The sequence below is a fragment of the Rhincodon typus genome, chromosome 21 (genome assembly GCF_021869965.1).
Source record: "Rhincodon typus isolate 14 chromosome 21, sRhiTyp1.1, whole genome shotgun sequence".
In the NCBI taxonomy this organism is placed as follows: Eukaryota; Metazoa; Chordata; class Chondrichthyes; order Orectolobiformes; family Rhincodontidae; genus Rhincodon; species Rhincodon typus.
Window position 1 is genome coordinate 42338296 of NC_063352.1, and position 24255 is coordinate 42362550.

Here is a 24255-nt window from a genome sequence, read left to right on the forward strand (position 1 = left end):
AAGCCCCACCCCCACCTCCTACCTACCAGCCTCATCCCGCCTCCTTGACCTGTCCGTCTTCCCTGGACTGATCTACCCCCACCCTAACTCCCCACCTACACTCACCTTTACTGGCTCCATCCCCACCTCTTTGACCTGTCTGTCTCCTCTCCACCTATCTGCTCCTTTATCCATCTTCCATCCGCTTCCCCCTCTCTCTCTATTTATTTCAGAATCCCCTTCCCTTCCCCAATTTCTGAAGAAGGGTCCTGACCCAAAACGTCAGCTTTCCTGCTCCTCTGATGCTGCCTGGCCTGCTGTGTTCATCCAGCTCTACACCTTGTTATCTCAGGTTCTCCAGCATCAGCAGTTCCCACTATCTTTAAAATTCTCGTTCTTGTTTTCAAATCCCACTGTGGGCTTCCCTTTCCCTAGTTCTGTGATCTCCTTCAACCCCATAACCCTCTGAGCTAGTTGCACTCCTCTATTCTGACCTCGTGTATTCGGGTGTTGAAAACAATGCATACACTTTTGCACTCACATAATTACACACCAGTCATAACTGTTGCCATTGGTGGCCATGCTTTCAATTGCCTGGGTCCCAAAGCACTGACCTTCTTCTCTGCAATTCTCCATCTTTCTATCTGACTTGTCTCGTTTAAGACATTTTTAAAATCCTTCCACTTTGACTAACCATTTTGTTATCTGCCCTATTACCTTATCTGCTCTCTAAAGGAGCAATTCAACAAATTCCATTCTCCTGCCTTCTCCCTGTAATCCTACACCAATTTCTTTTTTTACCTTATTACCAATTATGTTATGTGGCTCATAGCTGGGATTGCTTCAATACTTTAAAGGAACTATATAAGTTCTTGATGTTAAATGTGTCTATTCATGTAAAAGGCAAAGTTGCCAAAGTCCTGCTGGGCTTTAGATGCTGTCTGTCATTAGGGATAGAGAGCTGGTGGTGCTCTAACTGAGGGTTAGGTTAAGAAGGAGAGACCTTTGTGGTGACTTCAGCCAGTTCAGGAATTGAACCTGGGAATTAGTCTGCACCACAAATCAAATGGCAAGCTCCATTGAGCTAATCAAGCCCCATATTTATTCATGTACATTTTTTTTTATTGTGTTGTGCAACTTGGAAATACATCAAAAGAATTAATATTATCATGAGCCACGTCATTTGAATGTGTGCAATAACATTACATCCACAACCGTCCTTTCATCTTCAGAAAATAACCACAGAAAGTCATTACAACTTTCAGCAACACTGGAGAGACAGTGCTTGAAAGAAAACTTTTATCTAGATCTACTCAGAGCTCAACCAGAAATAAGGTCAAAAAATCCTGCTACAATCTGTCAAATTTGATTCCCATTATCCTAAACACTATGCACATATCAGATCATTCCATATCACAACACTGAGCACACCTGAATAGAAACACTTTTTGGTCAAATAATCATAAAACCCCTTCTTTCAATATATTTCAGAATATTACATGTAAAATGTGAACACTGTAATTATTACAACCTATTCTTACAATTATTATTATTGTAATTATTACAACCATTGTAATTATGTTGGAGTGTATTGACTCTTTCTCTCTTTCCTAACCTCACGAATCCAATGGTCAAATCATATATTCAAAATCTTCACTCACTTACTGTTACAGATAATTATACTTCATCTGCATGAGGTTTACAATAAACAAAAGTCCCCAAGCCAGATTTCTCTACTAAAACAATAAAATCATCAATTTGTTATACATCAAGACTTACTGAACAAAAATAAAAATCAGATTAACCCAAAATAGAAGTCTGAAAGTGTCATTATTTAATCTTTTAACACACACACCACTGTCCATATCCTTTAAATATAAATCCTCAAGAGAATGGTTATTAATGAAACATCCTCATAACATAATATTACGAGTGATGCAAGGAATGAGGAGGTAATCTGTTCATTACACTTGTGACCCATGAAGCAAACTTATGTAGTTTATTTGTCAGCATTCCTCACTTAGTGAATACTACATCATTCATAACCTTATAAACATCTTTAAGATCGTGGTCTTGGTATTTCAACAAATTGCAATTCAAAATGTGGCTTACTTAATGCAATCAGAGCAGAACTATTAAAGCTTATTCATGTGATGAAACTGCTTGTCCTTCCTTTCTTTGACATATGTTATAACATTGTTATTAATAACTCAGTTTATTAATTAACTCATAGTTAGACCTTTAATCATTTTTAGGCTAACATATTACAATTCACTTTGTACAACTATGGCCTTATGGGTGGCACAGCGGCTCAGTGGTTAGTACTGCTGCCTCACAGTGCTAGGGACCCGGGTTTGATTCCAGTCTTGGGTGACTGTCTGTGTGGAGTTTACACATTCTCCCTGTGTCTTCATGGATTTCTCCTGCAGCCAAAGATGTGCAGGTTAGGTAGATTAGCGATGGGCATTTCAGGGATAGGGTAGGTAGGTGGGATGCTCTTCAGAGGGTCGGTGTGGATTTGATGGGCTGAACAGCCTGCTTCCATGCTGTAGGGATTCTAGTTATACTATATTGCAACTCAGTAAATTTACAAATCTTGCAGTACTCTCAGCTCCTCAAAGATTCTGCCACCCTTACAATGATAATGGGAGAAAGAAGAAGGAAGAATGACTTAAACTCATTGAATTGTGCAACGATTAAGAGTAAAAAAAAGTTGAATGAATCCAAATTAGCAGCATTGACAACCAGACCTTTTGAGAGATCTTTTCTCCTCCATTTGCACTGACATGGTGGTTAGTCTGACATAGTGAGAAGCTTGGCTGTTGTCTGGTCAAGAGCCTTAGGCATATTTGCATGTATGCTTCAGATGATAACCCTCCCACCTCTGAGTCAGTAGATTGTGGGTTAATTGGATTTGCACTTCAATGCAGTAAGGAAGGGCTGATACACTTGGTGGAGTCTTTTTTGAAGAATTCCCTCTCAGACAAGCATAAATAACTGCATTTTGAAAGAGAGTTGTTCTAGGTGTCCTGGCTGACATTTATTTCCCATCCAATAGTACAGCCAAGTGAACCGGCTACATATTTCATCGCTATTTGTGTAATCTTGTGCCACATTTTGTACATTCCAACAGTGATAGCAGAATTATTTCACTGGCTGTAAAGTGCATCGTGAGGTTAGGAAAGGTGACACGCTAATTCAAAGCCTTTACTCTGCTAACCTGTTGTAACAATCAACAAAAAGAAACCAACTGTTCTCCCGTTGCTATATGTTCTGGCTTTCCTCAGCCATTATTTTAGGCATCATTAGGAGCTTTGTGTGACCCTGTGTCAGCGATGCAGAGCAGAGAATACAATGCTGCGGTCCAACTTTAATTAAAAGGTCTATGTTCCCAATTCATTGGGTATTGGCGTGCAGGTTCATATGAGGCACTAATTTTTCTTATATTCTCTGACTTCCTGAGATGTTTTGTTCACAACTTACAAACTGCTTGGGACAGAACTGCATATTAAATTGTGGGCAGCTGGAATGCAAACTGATGTTATTATTCTATCCCTAATAAACTGTTAACTAAGTATGTAGCAACCTGTTTCTCTCTGGTGCTTCAATGAGTGCTGCCTGGCACTGGGCTGAGACATAAGAGGGTTACTGTTTCCATCCACCTCCAAGAGTGAATATTACAGGTGTCATTGCTGGGGGAGGGATTCAGCCATGAGAGAAAGGAAAAGTTTTTAATTTCAAAAATATACTTTATTCATAAAAATGTCTTTATATGCATACATATTTACTGAAGTAGTTTGGTTCTGTACATTAATATACAAAGAAACAAACAAATATTACAGCATCCGCAGTTCTTTTGGTTTTTAAACAAATATTAGAGTTGGACTCTATCCAACAAATAAACCAAAGGGGTTGTAAGAACTGCAGATGCTGGTTCCTAGGGTCCCAACCTGAAATGTCAACTTTCCTGCTCCTCTGATGCTTCCTGGCATGCTGTGTTCCTCCAGCTCCACACTGTGTTATCTCTAAATAAATCAAAGGCATTTGTTACTTGCACAAGATTATATTTACATATGTTTGAGGCACCGGGATGGTCCAATAACTGAATGGACCTCCATTTAACTTCAGCAGGAAAATTTTAGATGGTGGTTTTTCAAGTGCTTTAATACAGCTTGTGTTTTATACAGCATCTTTCATAGCATCGGAACAGCACCTAGCACTCCGCAGCTGGTGATTATAGTGCCTGTTGTAAAGTGGGAAATCCAGCAGACAATTTTCACACAGCAGGATCTGCATAAGCTCTTTCTGGTTGAGGGATAAATATTGAGCACAAGACTGGGAATAATTCTGGACCTATCTTTAAAATGGTCCAAGGGCTCTTTTACTTGACGCGGGGCCGTCATTGTCTCAGCAAGTGAGGCCAGTACTCCCCTGGTACAGAGAATGCTGGAGAAACTCAGCAGGTCTGGCAGCATCAAGGAAGTTCACTAGGTTGATTCCGGAGCTGAGAGGGTTGGATTATGAGGAGAAATTGAGTAGACTGGGACTATACTTATTGAAATTTAGAAGAATGAGGGAGGATCTTATAGAAAAATATACAATTATGAAGGGAATAAATAAGATAGAAGCAGGGAGGTTGTTTCTACTGGTAGGTGAAACTAGAACTTGGGGGCATAGCCTCAAAATAAGAGGGAGCAGATTTAAGACTGAGTTGAGGAGGAATGTCTTCACTTAAAGGGTTGTGAGAATCTGTAGAATTCCCTGCCCAGTGAAGCAGTTGAGGCTACCTCATTGAATGTTTTTAAGACAAAGATAGACAGATTTTTGAACAGTAAAGGTGACTGGGCAGTTAAGTGGAGCTGAGACCTTGAAAAGATCTGCCGTGATCGTATCGAATGGTGGAGCAGACTTGAGGGGCCAGATGGCCTATTCTTGCTCCTACTTCTTATGAGAGTGAAAGTGAGTGAATGTTTCCAGTTTGGTATGGCAGCTTTGATTTTTGTTTTTAAGTGGGGCTATGAATCTATGACCTCTTACCGTAGAGGCAAGGCTGCTACACACTGAGGTGCCAATAGACTGCAGGACAAGGTCTAACAAGCGTAGAATTGAGCCCAGTGCTAATCTTTAAAGGAAAGGCCAATGCTTAGTTGTGTGGCTGATGGAACTGGAAGTGACCATTCAGCCCCCTCAAACTAGCCCTGCCATTCAGTTTGAACAAAGCTGATTCCACATCTTAATCCCATTTCCCCCACCTTGGTCCCATCCCCTTTAAGAGGCAAATGAAACAAACCGAGGATATGGAGGGAGGGAGCCTGTACTGTAAAAATGGTTCACTGTGTTCACACAAAGAGGGATAGACTGCAAGAAGGCGCCTGCTTCTCTGTCGGCGTCAGTCTGATGCAGTTTCCAGTCAGTGGCCGGTCCCTTTACAAAGGAAGATGGCCCAGGCAGTCCATTCGATCCGTCGCTACCAGGATAGCAAATCCATCGCCTTGTCCCTACCTGCACAAGGCAACATTTCATCTGCACTGTCCGAACACACCCTCCCGTTTTATAAGGGCGTGAGCATGTTGAAATCTATTTGTTCGGATTCTACGCGAGCCTGATTGTAGAGTTGAGTTGTTGCGAGCTGGGATAAAGAGGAACGCGGTGTTTTGTGAGAGAGCTGTCCAGAGGTAATCTTCATGTTTGGTCAAACCAGTGTGGGTGTGATTCTGCCAGCGTAGGGGGCAGAGTGTGCTGTAAAACGTGGCTGTATAATGGAGATTAAAGCCAGTAATATGAAACAGTGCAGAACTGACAATGATGGAGAAAACAGGCAGCTTGTCTAATTCATGTCCACTGCCTGTGCACAGATAGTCACACGCCAAGGGTAATTGCAAAGCGAAATATTATTTCGTACTATGAATTGTGGTTGTTGATGCTTCCGGTGTCTGCATTTCCCGTAGTTTCTCCTTTTTTTATTAGGTATTCTCCTGTGTAGCTTGACTCCAGCCCTGAGGGATTGAATTAACCAAATGGGTGCTGCCAAGGGGCGGTGGCTATGAGGCCAGGGACTACAGTCCATCCCACAGCCCCGGTATTACCTGGAATGAGGCACCAGGAAGCAGTGAGCGTGTTTATGCCTTTTGCAGTTCAGCGCTGGCAGCTCTCGTGTGTGGGGAGTGGGAGCAGAGGCGAGGACAAGCAGGAGCGCTGAGCTGTGTAAATCCTCTCCCTGAGCACTACATTCTGAATGGATTGCCAGTGCCATTAATAGATTACCACGAAGGATTTGCATTTCCGAAAACGAGAGAGGGACAACATCCGTATATATTCAGCTCAAACTTGCTTTGTGGTCCATAGTGGATGCTTCAGTTTGAGTCAGGTGTCGGCTGACTGTAAAAGTACACTGACAAGTGCAGGTGAGTTAATGCTTTCCTTTACCCAGAGAGAAAACAAAAGGGCGTTAGAAGCGAGGCCTGGCAATTATCGATGCCGCGAGGAAATGTTACAGATTCGTAACAAATTACAAATATAACACCGATTTTATCAGCAGATTCCCTCGCCCACCGATTTTAACGTGGTGTCATTAAATACAAAAAGATCTGGAAAGCGCCCAGTCTCTCTCTGTGCCCCTCACTGTTACCGACGAACTGAATATCTGAAATGTTACGGTAATTCTCAAGTCCTGCTCCCCAGTGATACCCATCCCAACATCCATTTATACCCAACATCACTGTGCAATGTATACACAAACACACATATATAGATATATGTTTCTCTCTCTATATGTATGATTCTCTATATCTGTATGTTTTCTCTATATAGATATGTTTATGTATATGTGTCTATATATTTCTTTGTAACTGTTTTTTCAATATATATGTTTATATATTTTTTCTATATATGTTTCTCTATATCTATGTTTTTCCGTACGTACGTTTCTATATATGTTTCGACGTATGTTTCTGTTTGTATTTTTGTATGCTTCTGTATAATATGTTTCTGTTCATGTGTTTCTATATATGTTTCCCTATATCTATATATTTCTGTTTATGTGTTTCTCTATATCTATATGTTTCTATACCAAATAAAGACTGAACCGTTGCTCTCTGGGTTAAATTCAGATATGGCCCTCTGATTTTCTTTTTATTTATTTAAATATTTCTTGAGTCAGACGAACAAAATAAAAGGAGATAAGATCCGCAGGGAGGTAAACAGCCGGCCGGAAATCAGGATTCCGTATTGTACACGGTTAGTCTTTGTGACAATATTCCCCAGAATAAACCGGCCCCACAGTGAGAATCAGACGTGGGAGCCGGGCGGAATGCATGCGGGACAAAACAAAAAAAAACAATAACAACAATATTTCTGCGTTGTTTTGGTATTCCGCAAGTGAAAATCAAATTTCAACTGGTTCCCCGCTGTGGAGGAGTCATTGATCAGGCGCGCCTTTCCTTCTGAAGGGAGAGAGAGATTGACCGAGTGCCGACCTCTGTTAGGACCCAGAGAAATTGATCAGCAATTGATCAGCGCTGCGCCTCCCAGCATCTGGCTTCCAGCTTTGCCCACTAGTGATTGGTAAGCGGAAACTGAGGGAAGAAAGACTGTCAGAATCAGTTGAAATGGATTCCTTTGTTCAGTAATGTCTGCTCCCCCAGTGTGAGTGAGATATTGTGTGGATTAGAGAGGCGGGCAGGAAGAGAGTGAGTGGGGTTGTGTCTGGATTGTTTTAGATGGAGATGGAGACTATGGGTGGGAGCTACTGGAGAGAATGGCTGTGAGTGGAGAAGCGAAAGTGAGGAGGATTTCTGGTGATTGGCACTGCTTCTTCTGAGTGAACGGCAACTGAGGACAGGGTCTGGGATCAAGGCGGAAGGAAATAGCACCTTCAGAAGGAGGACAGAGGTGGAGGCGGGGGAGCAGAGAAAAAAGGGAAACTGCTGAGTTGACCCTTCTTCGTGTTCTCATTCGGTTGAGTTTGTTGAACGGCCATGGCGGGTGTTGTCTGTGTTTAGACTTTGAGTAGACGGTGCCGTACTGCCCAATATGTTTGAATGGTTGGAAACCTAACCTCGCTATGAAAGTAACGAGATGGACAACGACGAAGCCAATTTTAAATGAGGGTTCGCTCAACAGTGTTGGAATCCAAAGAAATATTGAGAAGGTGAACATGTGCCGAGATTGGTTTTAAATAAGGACCAGGGCATACCAGCTCCGGCTTTTGTTGTTCCATCTCCTGCAGATTCAAGTTCCGGCTGCTCCCAGCCTCGCTGCCTTTGTCAGGATCCAGCCTACAGGGGGCGACCTTGGCAGCAGGCAGAGAAGGATATTGTCAGACATCATCTTCAGCCCATCTCCTTGTGCAGTGGGTTCACTCCATAAGACATAGAGGCAGAAGTAGGCCATTCGGCCCATTGAGTCTGCTCCGTCATTCAGTGGGATCATGGCTGACCTGATCATCTCCAACTCTGCTTTCCTGCCTATTCCCCATAACTCTCAATTTCCTCACAGATTAAAACTCTGTATATCTCACCCTTGAATATACTTAACAACCCAGTCTCTAATGAATTTCCCATGCTCAATAACGTCTAACCAATTAAGTTCGTCCTCATTTCTGTTTTAAATGGAGTACTTCCTTATTCTGAGATAGTGCCCACTGATCCTAGACTCTCCGATAATGGGAAACAACTCCACATCTACCCTGTCAGGTCCCTAAGAATCTGATATGTTTCGGTAACGTTTCCTCATTGTTCTAAACTTCATTGAGTTCAGGCCCAACCTACTCAACCTCTTCTCATAAGGAAATGCTCCTATATCCAGCATCAACCTAGTGAACCCACTCTGGACTGCCTCCAATGCTACTGTATCTTTCCTTGGATAAGGAACCCAAAACTGTTCACAGTATTCCAGGTGTAGTTGAGAATACATACCTTCCAGTTGAAGTAGACATTTCCCTGCATTTCATTCAATCTCGGTATTCACTGTGCACAATGTGGTCTCCTCTGCATTTGGGGAGACAAAACACAGACTGGGTGACTGCTTTGCCAAACACCTATGTTCTGTCTGTAACAATGACCCTGAGCTTCCAGTTGCCTGCCACTTCAACACATCGCCTTGTTCCCATGCCAATATTTCGGTCACAGGCTTGCTGCCATGTCCGAGCACAGAAGAATAACATTTCGTTTTCCACTTGGGGACCCTGTAGCCTCTAGGGCTCAACGTCAAGTTTAATAATTTTAGAGTCTGACTCTGACCTTCCAAATTTTTTACCCACCCTCACACCCTGGTCCTGTCATGACATGGGTTGCTCTTAGCACAGCCTACCCATTCTCTCCTACTCCTGGCTCTCATTATCACTTATTCAGCTTCTCTTCTGTCCTCATCTGTTATCAATAATCCCCTCATCTCTCATCCCTTTCATATCTCTCTCTCTAGGCTCCGTCTCTATCTATTTGCTTACCACTCACCTCGCCCTCTCCAACTTTTGCTTCAGCATAAACATCACTTTTTATTTGATTATCGTCAGTTCAGATGAAAAGTCACTGAACTTGAGATGTTAACTCTTCTTTCTCCCCTCAGATGTGGCATGCTGGCTCAGTGGTTAGCACTGTTGCCCCACAGCGCCAGGGACCCAGATTTGATTCCAGCCTCGGGTGACTATCTGTGTGGAGTTGCACATTCTCCCTGTGTCTGTGTGGTTTTCCTCCCACAGTCCAAAGATGTGCATGTTAGGTGGATTGGCCATGGGAAATTGCCCATGGTATCCAGGGGTATGTAAATTAGGTGGATTAGACGTGGGAAGTGCCAGGTTATGGGGAAAGGGTAGGGGAATGGGTCTGGGTGGGATGCTCTTCAGAAGGGCGGTGTGGACTTGGTGGGCTGAATGGCCTGTTTCCACACTGTATGGATTCTATGATGCCATCAGACCTGCTGGGTTTCCCCAACAGTTTCTGTTTTTATTTCAGATCTCCAGCATTTGCAGTACGTTGTTTTGTTTTGGTACTCCAGTGACTACCTAGTACAGTTTTGGCAAGACCACCCTATTTTTTTATACTCCATTCCCTTTGAAATAAAAACTATCAGTTCATTTGCCTTCCCAATTATTTGCTGAACTTGAATGCTAGCTTTTTATGATTCATGCACAAGGACCGCCAATGCCCTTGTTCTGTAGCTTTCTGCAGCCCTTCTCCATTCAAATTATATTCAGTTCTTCTATCCTTCCTGCAATGTGCCTAATCCCACAGTTTCCCATATTATATTCCTTTTGCCAAGTTTTTGCCCACGTATTCAACCTGTCTAAATTCCTCAATAGACTAGTTACAGGTTTCCATCTCAAAAATACCCCCTTTGTCCCAACTCACTTTCTTCAACTAGTTAGCCAATCCCGTATTCTTGCTAATAAACTGCCCCCAGCACCATGGCCTCATCTTATTAAGTAGCGTTGTGTGCAGTACCTGTTGAATACCTTTAGAAAATCCAAATATATTGCATCTACTGGGTTCCCTTTATCTATCCTGCTTGTTTCCTCCTCAAAGAACTGTAATAAATTTGTCAGGCATGATTTCCCTTTCATGAACCATGCTGTCTCTGCTTTGTTATATTAGCTATTTCTAAATGTTCGAGTATTAAATCCAATATAATAGGCTCTAAACCTTGTCCCAATGACAGACGTAAAGCTAACTGACTCATTGTTAACAGTGTTTTCTCTTCCTCCCTTCTTGAATAAGGGTGTTACATTGGCAGTTCTGCACTCCCCTTTGCTTGCCTCACAATTCAACTCAAATGTGGCGGGGGCGTGTTTTGAAATCAAGGAGGACTGGCGCGGTGTAGTGATTGAGTTCTGATGAAAGGTCATTGACCTCAAATATTAATTGTACTTCTACTGAAGCTGGATGCATCCTAGAGGCTTTGCCCAGTACCCTCCCAACACCAATCACTCATTCCAACATTACCATCACTGATTTACTGACATGACCTGATGTATAGGTTGCCAACTCCAATTTGAGAGCAAGCACGCTCTTAATTACCTGCTGGCTGGTGCTTGACTATCAGACAACCATCTTATCATACCTCCCATAATTCTTACCTGTTCCAAGAAAATCATAGATGATTGTTTAAGTTGCCTGTAATTGTTTTCCTGAGTTGCACCAAGCAATGCCTGGATTAACTTCTAATGACTGGAGACTCTAATTCAGTATCTGAGGGTTAGCAACCCCAAGGAAGAGGCTCTTAAGACAGCAAAGTGGTTGAGATAACCTAGCTACCTTCATACCTTTAAAACTTAGAGCTGTTATTGACTCTTTTACTCTGTTCAGATTGGGTTCAAGCAACCTGCACAAAATCCTTCCTTGCGACAGGCAGCTAGAAATGGTTCAAGTGACATTTGGAGGTTGATTTCTTCAGAACAGATACAAAACTGGCATCGTAGCCTGGTGACTTGATGATTATGTTAAAGAGACAGTAAGAAACCACTGTGGGTGGGGTTTTTAGTGATACTCTTTTTAAAATTGCCATCAAATCTCTTCCCTACCTCCATAACCACATACAGCCCTAAAAGTTTTAAAGCTCTGCCCTCTTCTCATTCCGGTCTTATGAACATTCCTGGTTTTAATGAGTCCATCACTGCCTTAAGCTGCCAAGGCCCGAATTTTTGAAATTTTATCCATAGACTTTGTCTTTCTTTCCTCCTTTAACATGTTCCTTACTACTACCTCTTCGGCTGACACTTTGATCATCTGTCTTACTATGTTGTTCTGTGGCTTGGTAATACATTGTGTTTGATAACTTGCCCATGTTAAACATGCTGTAGAAGTGCTGCATTTGTTGGTGGTGTGAGTGAATTTGGAAACCCTCCTTTTGCAGTCTGATAACTGCAAAACAAATTCATTAGCTCAGCTGAACCCAATGGTGTTATTTTTTAGGTTCACACTGGAGCCCCTTCGGTCCAACTTGTCCATACTGACCTGATATCCTAAATTAATCTAGTCCCATTTGCCAGCATTTGGCCCATATCCCTCTAAAGCCTTCCTATTCATGTACCCATCCAGATGCCTTTTAAACGTTGTAATTGTGCCAGCCTCCACCACTTCCTGTGGCAGCTAATTTCATACTTGCACCACCCTCTGCATGAAAAGGCTGCCCCTTAGGTCCTTTTTATATCTTTCCCCTCTCACCTTAAACCTAAGACTGATATAATCATTCTCCACTCTGAGGATATATATATCTGCTGGCATGGTGGGACTAGATTAATTTAGGATATCTGGTTGGCACGGACGAGTTGGACCAAAGGGTCTGTTTCTGTGCTGTACAACTCTTTGACCCTATGGTTATTTCCCACATCTCTCTTGCAGAACTCTTGCTACCTCTCTGATAAGTGAACATGTGAACCTTTCAAACCAGAAACTGTAACCTTGAAGTGGTCTAGCCCCCTCAAACACTTTGTACTACCTTGGAACTCTGACATTACTGGATGGGTAGTGCCATCTGTATTTCACTCCAAGTCAACACATTTCGTATGGCCTGGGCTCAGATTCTAAATGAACAACTTTGTTTACTTGGAGATATTAAACAAATAGGATAGATGGTAGGGGTGGCGGGGGGTGGGGGGAGGAGGGGGAATGTTGGTGGGGTGGTGGCGGCGGTGCTACAGCATAATGTTATCTGTGACGACAGCAATAGAAGTCTTTCAAAATTTTCGGTAGTGGACACAGTGAGATTATGTGTTCATGGCCTGCATCAATCTTTCGGGGTTCCATTGTACCCAAGGAGCACCCTATTTCCCACCCTTTCATACTTCAATCCCTTTCTCACTGTCTCTCAAGTCAGGGGTTTACAGGACCCCTACCATCCCCAGAGCCCCTGACTCGCTGGCTGAATTTAGTTGGCATGAAATAGGCACAACGATGTTGATCGCATGATTACTTCTCTGAAAAATTGTTTCCAGATTATATAATCCACAGTCCGGTGTTAGTCACATCTTCCCCGTGGAGTCATCCTGGCTCAGTTAACATACTAAGAAATAGCACTCAGAGGACGAAGATAAGGACCACTTCTGGAATCAGCTACACAGGAACTGGGAGAACATTGTACAATATCCCCAGGCTTGGCTGTCCATTTATAGAGTGCACATAGAGTGAATATATGTTTTCAGATAAAAACTAGGTCTTTCTCTAATTACCTACATGCTGTAAAATACCTTGGAATCTGTCATATAAATAGAAACAGGAAGTGGCTTTTATGCATTGAGAAAGGTAGGTGAACATTTAGTGCAAAGAATTTCCGTTCTCATGAATGTGCATCGACAGTGTTGCCTCCGGCAGAACTTCCAAGTGGCTGGTATTCACATATGAGGCCAGATGGTCAGCATCAACAGACTATCTGGTAATGTGGGTAGGATGTGAGCGTGAAAGTGGCAATGTATTACAACTGGGTTTAAAACTGGGTTTAACCATCTCATTAATTAAAGTACAACAACTTGTATTTATATGACACCTTTTTCATTATAAAATGTCCTGGACGCTTCACGTGGGTGTTAATAAAAAATTGTAAACAGATATTGGATCCTGACATCAAAAGCTTGGTCACAGAAGTAAGTTTAATAGAAGAAAGTGAGGTAGAGAGGTGAGGTATAGAGAACTCCACACCTCTGGGCAACCAAAATTGTGACCAGCAATGGTGGAGTGATTAAAATGGGGATTCTCAAGGAGTCAGAATTAGATGAATGCAGGGGTATCGCGGGTTGTGTGAGTCAAGGAGATTGTAGGGATAGCAAAGAGAGAAATAATTGAATTTATATAGTGCCTTTCATTACTTCCTTTGTTACAGACAATAAAGTACTTTTGAAGTGTCGTCATTTTCACCAGGTATCAGAGCAAGATAATTTGATAATGACCAGATAATCTGTTTTGCTGATGTTAGTTCATAAGTAAATATTGTCCATGACATTGAGTAGAACTTCCCTGCTCTTTTTCAGCTAACACCTTGCGGTCTGTAATAAATAGTGGGTGGAACCTTGATTTATCATTTTATCCAAAAGGTGAGACGACTATTTTGACAAAAACTAGATATTGGCTTTGAGGCTTCTCTGATCTGGATGATTCAGAATCACGACTGGTCTCCTGGATATTTCCTTAAAAGAGGGTAATTACATGGGAACTAGGGCAGGAGTGAACTGGGAGGAGTTTAGCACAAAAGATGCTTGATGCACAATGGCAGATGTTTAAAATAATAAGAGACTCACAGCGGAAGTGTATCCCAATGAGGAAGAAAGATTCTAGCAAGTGGAAAAAACAACCATGGTCAGACAGGGAAGTTAAGGACAGCATTAAATGGGAAAAATAAACATACAATGTGGCAAAGATTAGTGATAAATCAGGATTGGGAAAGTTTTGAAAGCAAACAAAATATAAAAAAAGTGAAAATTAGCAAGTACATACAAAACAGGCAGTAAGAGCTTCTTTAAATATGTAAAAAAGAGAGAGGCAACAGTGAACATAGGCCCCTTAGATAATGAAAACTACATGGGGAGCTAGGGAATGGCAGAGGAGTTAAATAAATATTTTGTAGCAGCCATCACAGTAAAGCATTCCAAAATTCAAGGATCAAAGGGAGGAGAGGAAATAAACATGATAACTATCACTCAAGAAAATTACTGGGGAAACTAGTAGGTTTAAAGGATGATAAGTTTCCTGGACCTGGTGGAATGTTTCTGAGGATGTTAAAGGAAGTAGCTACAGAAATAATGGACAAATTGGTAGTAATCTTGCAAGTATCCTTAGATTCTGGAAAAGTTGGATTGGAAAACTGCTGATGTAACACCTTTTTTTTCGAAAGGGAAGGAGACAAATAAAAGGTAACTACAGGCCAGTCAACTTAACGTTGGGAAAATGTTAGAGCCAATTATAAGGACGTAACAGCAGAGCATTTAGAAATACATAATATAATCAAGCAGAATTGGCGTAGCTTCACAAAACGGAAATCATGCCTGACAAATTTATTACAGTTCTTTGAGGAGGTAACAAGTAGGGTAGATAAGGGCGGACAGGTTGCTGTGATATATTTGGATTTCCAAAAGGCATTTGAGAAGGTACCACTCATAAGACTACTTAATAAGAACCCATGGTGTAGAGGGTAGGATATTATCATGGATTAAAGATTGGCTGACTCATAGAAGCCTGAGAGTTGGGATAAAGGGGCATTCTCAGAAAGGCAACCTGTAATTAGTGGCTGCAGTTAGCATGAGCCACATTACTTACAATATATATTAATGACTTGAACGGCAGAAATGAATGGACTATCACCAAGTTTCCAGATGACACATAAATAGGTGGAGGACAACTGGTGAGGATGACACAGAGACTACAGAGGGATTAAGTGATTGGACGAAAACATGGCAAAATGTGGGGAAATGTAAGATTATATACTTTGATGGGAAGAATAGAAGAATATTATTTAAATGGGGAAGGACTGCAGAAAGCTGGACCACAGAGGGGTTTGGGGGTCCTCATGCATTAATCACGTAAAACTAGCATACAATTCAGTAGGTGGTAAGGAAGGCAAATGAAATGTTGACCTTTAATCTCAAAGTGAATGGAGCATTAAAATAAAGAGGTCTTGCTGAAATTGTACATGGCGCTGGTTAGGCCACAGCTAGAATACTGTGAATAATTGAGGTACCTTTGTCTAAGGAAAGATACACTGGATTTGGAAGCAGTCAGGGCAAGGTTCACAAGGTTGATTTTGGAAGTGGATGGATTTTCTAATGCGGAGATGTTGAGTAGGTTAGACTTGTACTCACTGGAGTTCAGGAGAATGAGAGGAGATGTTATTGAAAGATATCAAATTCTTAGGGAACTTGACAGGGTAGATGTAGGAAAATTGTTTGCCCTTGTGAGAGTGTCTATGCGCAGAGGGCATAATCTTAGAAGAAGGGATTTCTCATTTAAGACAGAGAGGAGGAGGAATTTCTTCTCTCAGAGGATAGTGGATCTGTGGAATTCTTTACCACAGAGGGCTGTTGAGGCTGGGTTAAGTGTATTCAATAGTACGATAGAGTTTTATCAGAATCAAGGGTTATGAGGATAAGTGGAGTTGAGGATTATCAGACCAGTCATGATCTCATTGAATGATGGAATAGACTCAATGGTTGAATATCCTACTTCTGCTCCTATGTCTTATAGTCTTATTATGGCTTATTTGACACGTCATATTATGCAGATGTGAAACTGGACTTAACATCTTGGTTCTGTAGTGACAACACTGCAGTTAAATATTTGATGATGTTCAATCACGAAGACTGAAACATCCTTTCCAGATTGTTCAGATTGAAACTTCTTTGTTTTTGACCTGTTTTTCAGATTTTCTTTCTCTCCTCTCTGTAAAGAAATCAATTAAAAACAATCAGTGGCCATGGAAGATTGGGACGTTCCACAGTTCAAGAAGGAAGTGGATAGTCTGAAGTACCAGCTGTTGTATAAGAGGGAGATGTCTTCCAAAACAATCCCTGAGTAAGCTCGAAATTCTGTCTTAATGTTGTGACTAAGATGACAGATGAGAGTGAGAATGGAACACTGTCTCATTGTGTCTAATGGTGTGCTCAATTCCCTTCAAAAGGCAGCTCTATTACTGCTTTAAGGTTTTCACAGAATCATGGAAATGTAAATTTAAAGGTACTTAAAATAACAAAGAGTTTTGACAGGTTAGAAAATCTTTATGCTTATTGGGATGCCCATAGATATAAGGCAATCTTGAGTATCTCAAACAAGCTGTGCTCAGGAGAAACCTCTGCATCCAGAATGTGGATCTAACCATCACACAATATAGTTGCGTAGTACAAGTAAAAGCTAAACAAGTTTTATGAAGGGAGGGGAGTGAATAAATGCATATGCTGGTAAGACTAGATGAAATAAGGTGGGAAGAGGCTTGAATGCAGCATACACACCAGCATAGACTTGTTGGGCAGAATGGCCTGTTTCTGTGCTGTAAAATTCTACGCAACACATTTTCGTTATCAGACAGGATCAAACCCCCTTCTCCCAATTAATGTTTAGTATTATTCCTCCAAATCGCGTACCCAAATCATTTATGTATTGTATTGAGAGCAATTCAAATTTCACACCAGTAATTACATCTTGCCAATTCACACATTTTCGATATGCCATTTTTTTTTCGAAATCTAAAAGTATCAAATTCACATTCTGCCTCCTTGACTAAATAGTTGGCAATTTTCTAAAGCATTTAATTAAATCAATTCAGCATGATTTGCCCTTTATAAATCCATGTTGACTCTCTCTGCATACTCATTATTTTATAAGATGAATGTTATCCTTTATTATTGTATTCAGCTGTATTACGTTATTGCAACAGGGGTAACTGGTGTACCTGGAGCTGAGGTATATAAGTGGAGCTGGGATAGAGCTAGCCATGATCTCATTGAATAGTAGAACCGGCTGAAGGGCCGGTCTGCCCCACCGCTGTTCACAAGTTCCTAAGGTTTTTGTTAGTGTCAATGCTTTTCCATCACTAACCTCCCTCAGTGTTATGGGCCTTGTATTTGATCAATGTCAAACCCCTCAACTTTTCGAATAGTCAAAACATTTTGTGTAACGCTAATTAATCACACTTCCACTAGCCCTTTGGCCCTCCTGTAACTCTTGCTATGCCAGCCTCTGCAAGTATAGAGGCAAAAATACTCCAGTATCACTGTCCTTCCTAACATCCTTCTGAAAATGAACCTGCACTAAATGGAATGTGTGCTACAAGATTTTCTTCAAACATTAATGACTCCATTTGTAGCCAGAACTTGAAGAAAGATAAATCCACCCTACGATAAAGAGTGAGAAACCACTAGGAGAGTTTTTTCTGCTGCATCTCCCCAAAAATTGCACAAAATGTATACTTTCCTTTCGTATAATACCGTGGTACAAATCAGCTTGGGAGCTGTAGATCCTGGTTTGTTTTTAAAACCATTGGACCTTGATGGGTGAAGCTATTTAACATGTAAAGTATAAAGGGCTGGATAAGTCATGTTGTGGGGCTTGAATTGATGATCTCAGTCTCAGAGGTGAGAGTGTTGTCAATGAGCAGTGCTGATCCTTGTCCCATGCTGGCTGGGCCTATAAGGTGAGTAGTCCTGAATGGCATGGCTTCAATGATCTACCAACACACTTTTTGACAGCACAAAAACAGGCAGGGTGATAGTACAACGCAGTGTTGTTAAGTACCTGACCAGGACCACTCTGCATTGATTGGAAAAATATCACATTCCACAACGAAGCAGGGACAGTGTGAAGGATTAGCTTCTCCAACTGTTCTCGGCTTTACTAGACAAAGATCAGAATTGATTACAATCCAACAGCAGGTTACTCGCCACCATCTCAGCTCTGAAGCATTAGTGTGATGTTTAGCCGCTAATCTGGCCAAAGTCACTGCTTCAGAATTCCCTGTTGTAGGTGGATCAGTAGATCAATCGGTGTTACTTGTTGGGTTAGGGTACATAGGTTCTGAGGTATGTTCAAATTGGCAGCACTGTTTTTTTCCTTATCTTTGTGTGTTCTTGGGACTTTGAAGGGTGATGTTCACTTCCCAGCTGAAGACCATCCTGAACTAGGCATATATTGCTTCCATCTTTACTGTCCCTGCATCAAAAACTTGGAACCCTCCAATAGCAGCACTGTGGTGTCCCTAAACCACAAGGACTGCAGCGGTTTGAGAAGGTAGCCTCCAATCACCTCCTCAAGGACAATTATGGAGCAGCAATAAAGGCTGGCCTTGTCAACAACACTTTATGCCAAGTACGAATAAAGCACCTTAGATTGTGAGAGATAATTGCAAAGTGTTGATACAAGCTTGGGAGCAAGGGGAAGAACAATTGAATGGACAAAAATTGATTGATACCACAGAATTAGGGCTCAACACAGTCAGAAACCAAACTGCATCTAAAAATAATTCTGCGGCATTCAATATTGTTTAAAATTTTAAAATTATATATTTAAAATGGAACTCTAATAAAAAATGTATCAATTATCAATACATACGCACCTGCTTTTCTGATATGTAATATCCAATCAGATTCTATAGTTGGAACTTATGGACCCAATTAAATAATACATTCTTCATAACCCACTACAAAGTGAAATTGCTGCAGGATATCACCATTCTACATTTTTAGCAACATTTAAGTTTTTGATTCCCAGGACAAGGTAATTTTGGAAGCTCCAGTGTAATGTGGGATAGTTAATGCTTGGCTAAGTAACTGGTTCATGCAGTCTGTAGCAATATTGATTCAGTGGACAGAATTTCAATAGGTGATCACAGTATAAGTTCAGAAAAAAAAAAGTTACAGTGGGAGTGATTGCTGTGCACTTTAATATGGTAGGAAATCTTTTATTTATATCAGCTTAGTCCCAGGACATTGAAGCAAGAGTTGCTCAGGGTAGTGTCCTCAGTGTGACCATCTTCAGCTGCTTCATCAATGACTTTCTGTCCATTGTAAGGTCAGAAGTGGGAGAAGGTCCCTGATGATTGGCACAATGACCAGTATCATTTATAACTCCTCAGAAACTCTATTTTAAAATGTGTTGTGTCATGGGATGTGGATGTTGCTGACAGAACCAGCCCGAATTGTAAGGCCAATTAAGAATCAACCACATTGAAGACTTGTAACAATCACATGTAGGCCAGACTAGATAAAGACAGATTTCCCTCCCCATCTGAGAACTACATGGGTTTTTAAGGTAATCAATGACGGTCACTATTACTGAACTTTGTATTCTGAAACAGTCCATGTGTACCTGAACAATGTTCAGCTTGTGCTGAGAAGTGGCAAGTACCATTCATGCCACTAAAATGTCATGCAACAGCCATTTCTAATAAGACAGCATCTGACCATCTCCCCTTGCGATTCAATGTCATTTCCATTGCTGGATCCCCTACTGAATATAACTTGGTGGTTACTGTTGACCAGAAAACACAGCTGGGCCATCCCTATAAATACAGTGTCCACAAGAGCAGGTCAGAGGCTGGGAATTCTGTGGAGAAAACCCCTCCACTTGACTCCCCAAAGCCTGTCACCATCTACAAGGCACATATCAGCAGTGTGATGGAATATGCCACACTTGCCTGGATGAATGTAATTCCAACAACACTGAAGTTCAACATCATCCAAGAGAAAGCAATGTCAGCTTTAATCAGCCCCATCCAAAAACTGAAACATTCCCTCCCTCCACACTGAGTACAGTGGTAGCAGTGTGCTATATGCAAAATGCATTACCCCAACTCACCAAAAAGCACCTTCCAAACCAGTGACCTCTACCACATAGCAGGATAAGAGTAGCTGACAATCTGCCTAGGAACTATATCGCAATTCCTTCACGGTGGTGGGGTCAAATTCCTCAAACCCCTTACGTAACAACATTATGGGTGTATCCATAGCATATGGACTTCAGCAGTTCACCACCATTCTCTAGGCAATTCGGAATTGGCAACAAATGCCAGCCTAGCCACCAAAAATCTATAAATATTTTCTTTAAAATGAAGAAGTTTCTGTTCTCCCAACTTTCCTGAGTCCTGACTGATGCTGAGGTTCCGACCTACAAATATTAATAGCACTTCACACCCCAACCAAACGGCCATTCTTCCAGTTAAGTGTTAATAAGTGCATTAAACTGATAGGAACATTGTTTGTGTATGGTAGTATTGTCTTGAAAGGGTAGATGAGTGGGATGTTGGTGAGGCAGGGGTGATTCGGAGTGAAAACATTGCTTCCTATTCAAGGGGGCAAGTGGGGGCTGAAGGGGAAGTCAGAGGCAGTGGGGGTTGAAATCACAGACTGGGGGAATGTGGACTACAGGATTCCAGGGAAGGGCTGTGCAGTTCAGTCTAGGTAGGAGTGGGTTAAGTGGGAGTCTTTGGGTTGAGTGAGTTGGGAGGCTGGTGGGAGATTGGGATCAGAGGCCTCGGTTCAGGTAATGAGGTGCAGACTTGATTACAGAAGACGCAGGTCATAGATGTGAGGGCACTTCACCCCTGAATTCATTAAAGCGTTACCCCACAAAAGCTTCTGGGTTAAATTCCAAAAGCAGGATGACAATTAGGCTCACAACCTGATTATACCATATTCAATGCTGCAGTCCATTTCCTTGAAGTGGGTTTGTCTCCGCCTATATATCAAGGCGGCATGGTTGAAGCAATGTGATTGTAATTCTAACCCCACTGGATTGGCAGCAACTTATTATGGGATAAAGGAGAACAGTAATTAGTGGTCTAGTTTTATTGTTCCTTGCCACCATTGCAACTGGAGTAAAATTACATCACTCAGCAAAAGCAAAAAACTGTGAACTTTGGAAATCTGAAACAAAAAAAAGAGAAAGTGCTGCAGAAACTCAGCAGGTATGGCAACATTTGTGGAGAGAGAAACAGAATGAACATTGCAAGTCCAATATGATTCTTCTTTAGAATGTTTGGCCTGCTTTAAAATTTTGAATCAACCTGTTCAGGCATTTATGACACACTTTTGGGGCAGGTGGGACTTGAACCCAGGCCTTCTGATCCAGGGCTTGGGACATTACCACTGCACTACAAGAATCCTATCCTGGCCTGCTGTACGACAATAGGAGCTGTTCCTGACTCTAGGACTCATCAATCAAACTGAAATCTGTCATCACAGGTTAAACACGTACAAATGAAAACCATAGGTTTTGTTTAAAATTCCTGTAGTTGAGAACATGATAATGGATTGTTTCAATACCAACACCCATAAAAGTAGTAACTCCAGTCAAAATAAATCAGGAAAATCCATTAGTAGAAGAAGCAGAACAAAAATAACATGCCAATAAACCGTACAAGGCTCAACAGGCTTTTTTTGAATTTCTGTCTTCCAGTTCCAAAAATCGCCTATAAATTGCAGCCATTTACAGTTACAGAAGCAGACAATGCAACACAACCGATCTACATTTGTGTTTATCTTCCATACAAGCCTCCTTCCAGCCAAACAAAAATTAAGCTCTATTACTTGTATAGCATTTTCAAGCATTGCCCTTAAGAATAATAAGGTATGAAGAAAACAGGAAAGGAACAAAATAAGCTTTGCAATTATATAAAAGTTCAGTCCATTCTCCATCACTGAATGGATTTTCCGTATGCCATCACTAAGCAGTATACTGGCAAACTCTCTTTTTATTTATCCCAAGCCATTATCTCCATTTCACTTGGTTCCTCCTGTCACTCCCCCGTGTGCATTCTTGAGCTCAACGGGAATCCATTTGTAGCATCTAGCTTAGTCAATGTTAAGTACCGTCAACAAAAACAGCTAAAAGCTGCTCTGAATCAAGCCTTTGTTCACTGGTCTGTATTTCATCCAAATGTTGCTCAAAACGGGAGATTTCAGCTCCATGTTTTTGTATGCACCTGGCTTTAACCTTTGAGAAATACTCCTGTTCATTGAATCAGTGGGGTTGAGCCAGTTATATTGTGCCGTACAACCAGAGTAGCTTTGTTCAACTGCATTTATCTGACATACATGCGTTGCTATAAGAATAAAAAAACCTTGCTTTTAGATAACATTGTTCATGAAATGAGGACATCCTAAAGTGCTAACAGTCAATTAAACACTAATGAAGTGTTGTCACTTTCCTAGTGTAGGAAATGCAACAGTTAACTTAAAGCAGTGTGAACTCCCACAAGCAGCAATGTAAAAATCAAATCTCCTGCTCTTTAGTGGTGTTGGTTGAGGTATAAATATTAGCCAAAACACCAGGAAGTGTGCACTACTCCTCTTCAAAATACTGTCCCTTGCAAGATCTTTTATGTCAGTCAGAGAAGCTCAGACTTGTTTAATAACTCACATGGAAATTGGCACTGCTAACAGTACAGAATTCCCTCAGTATTGCAGTAATTTTTTTTGTGCTGAATTTCACTACTGAACCCAAACCTTGTACTTGCCAGTCTCCCAAGTTTACTTCTTCAGAGGGGGTTAGCAATCACAAAATGTTAACTCTGTTTTTTCCTTCACAGATACTGCCAGACCTGCTGAGCTTTTCCAGCAACTTTGTTTTTGTTCTTTGTTTAAATCCTATTGTGTACCTTTTGTCCAGGAGACTGGAGGCTAAGTACAAGTCCCTAGTCAAGACCCTGGCTAAAAATGAAGAACTGAATGCAAATTGAGGATAGAAAACCAGAAACTGTCTTGTTCTGTGGCTCAGTTGAGCCATTGTTCTTTATTCTTGGGGTTAGAGACGCTCCGCCTGCTGATCTACATCACCTCATTCTGTAGTTAGAAATATCCTTTATTTGGCCTAAGCTAATACAACAGTGTGTGGAGGCAGGTACGGGGCTGAGGAGTGAAGTACAAGTTTCCAACATTTGATGCCATGGTGCGAGGAGATATTTTGAATATTTAAAAGCGAAATATTGCAAATTCTGGAATAAAACCATTGTGCTGAAAAAACTCAAATCTGGCACCATCTGCGGAAAGAGAAGTATTAATGATTTGAGTAATATCTAACTCATCTTCAAACTTACTGCAGTTTCACTGAGGAGTCTTATTTTATTTGAAACTAGTTCTTTCTCTGAAGATACTTTGCAGCTGACCCCAGGAGGCTCCTATCCATGGAAATCTGCACCAGCCAATCAATGCTCTCTTGTGCATTAAATATGTTTGGCCACAGGGAGATCAGATGAAAGGTCTTTGAGAAAAACTAAAAGATTAAAGTTGACATCTATCTCTGAAAATGAAAAGGGGTAAGAGTGAGCTGATAATATGTCTTCCTATCAATTCCATCTGTCAGGACAATAACTGAAGAAGAAAACACTCTTAAAGAAGAGGTTGCTAAAATAGGGACATGCCAAAGCAACTACTGTCTATTCTGAAAATTAACACAAGTTGAAATCATTTTTATCATTTATTGTTTCTATGAGCAAAATGTTGAACTACTAACCACCTCTCTTTTCTTTTATTCCATTGCCTAAGCTTTGTGAAGTGGATAGAAGAGGGAGTGCCAAACGACCCATTCTTAAACCCAGAATTAATGAAGAACAACCCCTGGGTAGAGAAGGGCAAATGTGCTATACTTTGACATTTTCAAACTGCTCTGCGTAAGGCAATTTATTTGTAAAAGAAAGAGACTCTAGAGGAGAATTTTGTTGGCACAGTCTTCTAAATTCTTAAAACATATGCATTACATTTTTTGTACATTTTATGGTAATTCTAGGCAAAATCATTGTATGAGTGATCAATCAATTTCTTTGTACAACTAGAAAGGAACAATGTAAAAGAAAGATAAGAAATAAAGCAAT

The 24255-nt window shown here is 41.1% G+C and overlaps 1 protein-coding gene across 4 annotated transcripts; it reads left to right on the plus strand.

Moving 5' to 3' along the window:
• Nucleotides 1-5570: 5570 nt before the first annotated feature.
• gng13b (guanine nucleotide binding protein (G protein), gamma 13b) lies at nt 5571-24229 on the plus strand. Of its 4 annotated transcripts, XM_048609908.1 has the most exons (4): nt 5986-6383; nt 13937-13999; nt 16320-16469; nt 23930-24229. In XM_048609908.1, exons 3-4 carry the CDS (start codon nt 16372-16374, stop codon nt 24033-24035), a joined length of 204 nt encoding a protein of 67 aa, XP_048465865.1. In that variant the 5' UTR covers nt 5986-6383; nt 13937-13999; nt 16320-16371; the 3' UTR covers nt 24036-24229. The 4 variants fall into 4 exon arrangements, with proteins under 4 accessions (XP_048465863.1, XP_048465865.1, XP_020384993.1 ...); XM_048609906.1 differs by lacking the exons at nt 5986-6383; nt 13937-13999 and adding an exon at nt 5571-5654; XM_020529404.2 differs by lacking the exon at nt 13937-13999 and having other exon boundaries at nt 5988-6383.
• Nucleotides 24230-24255: the final 26 nt, after the last annotated feature.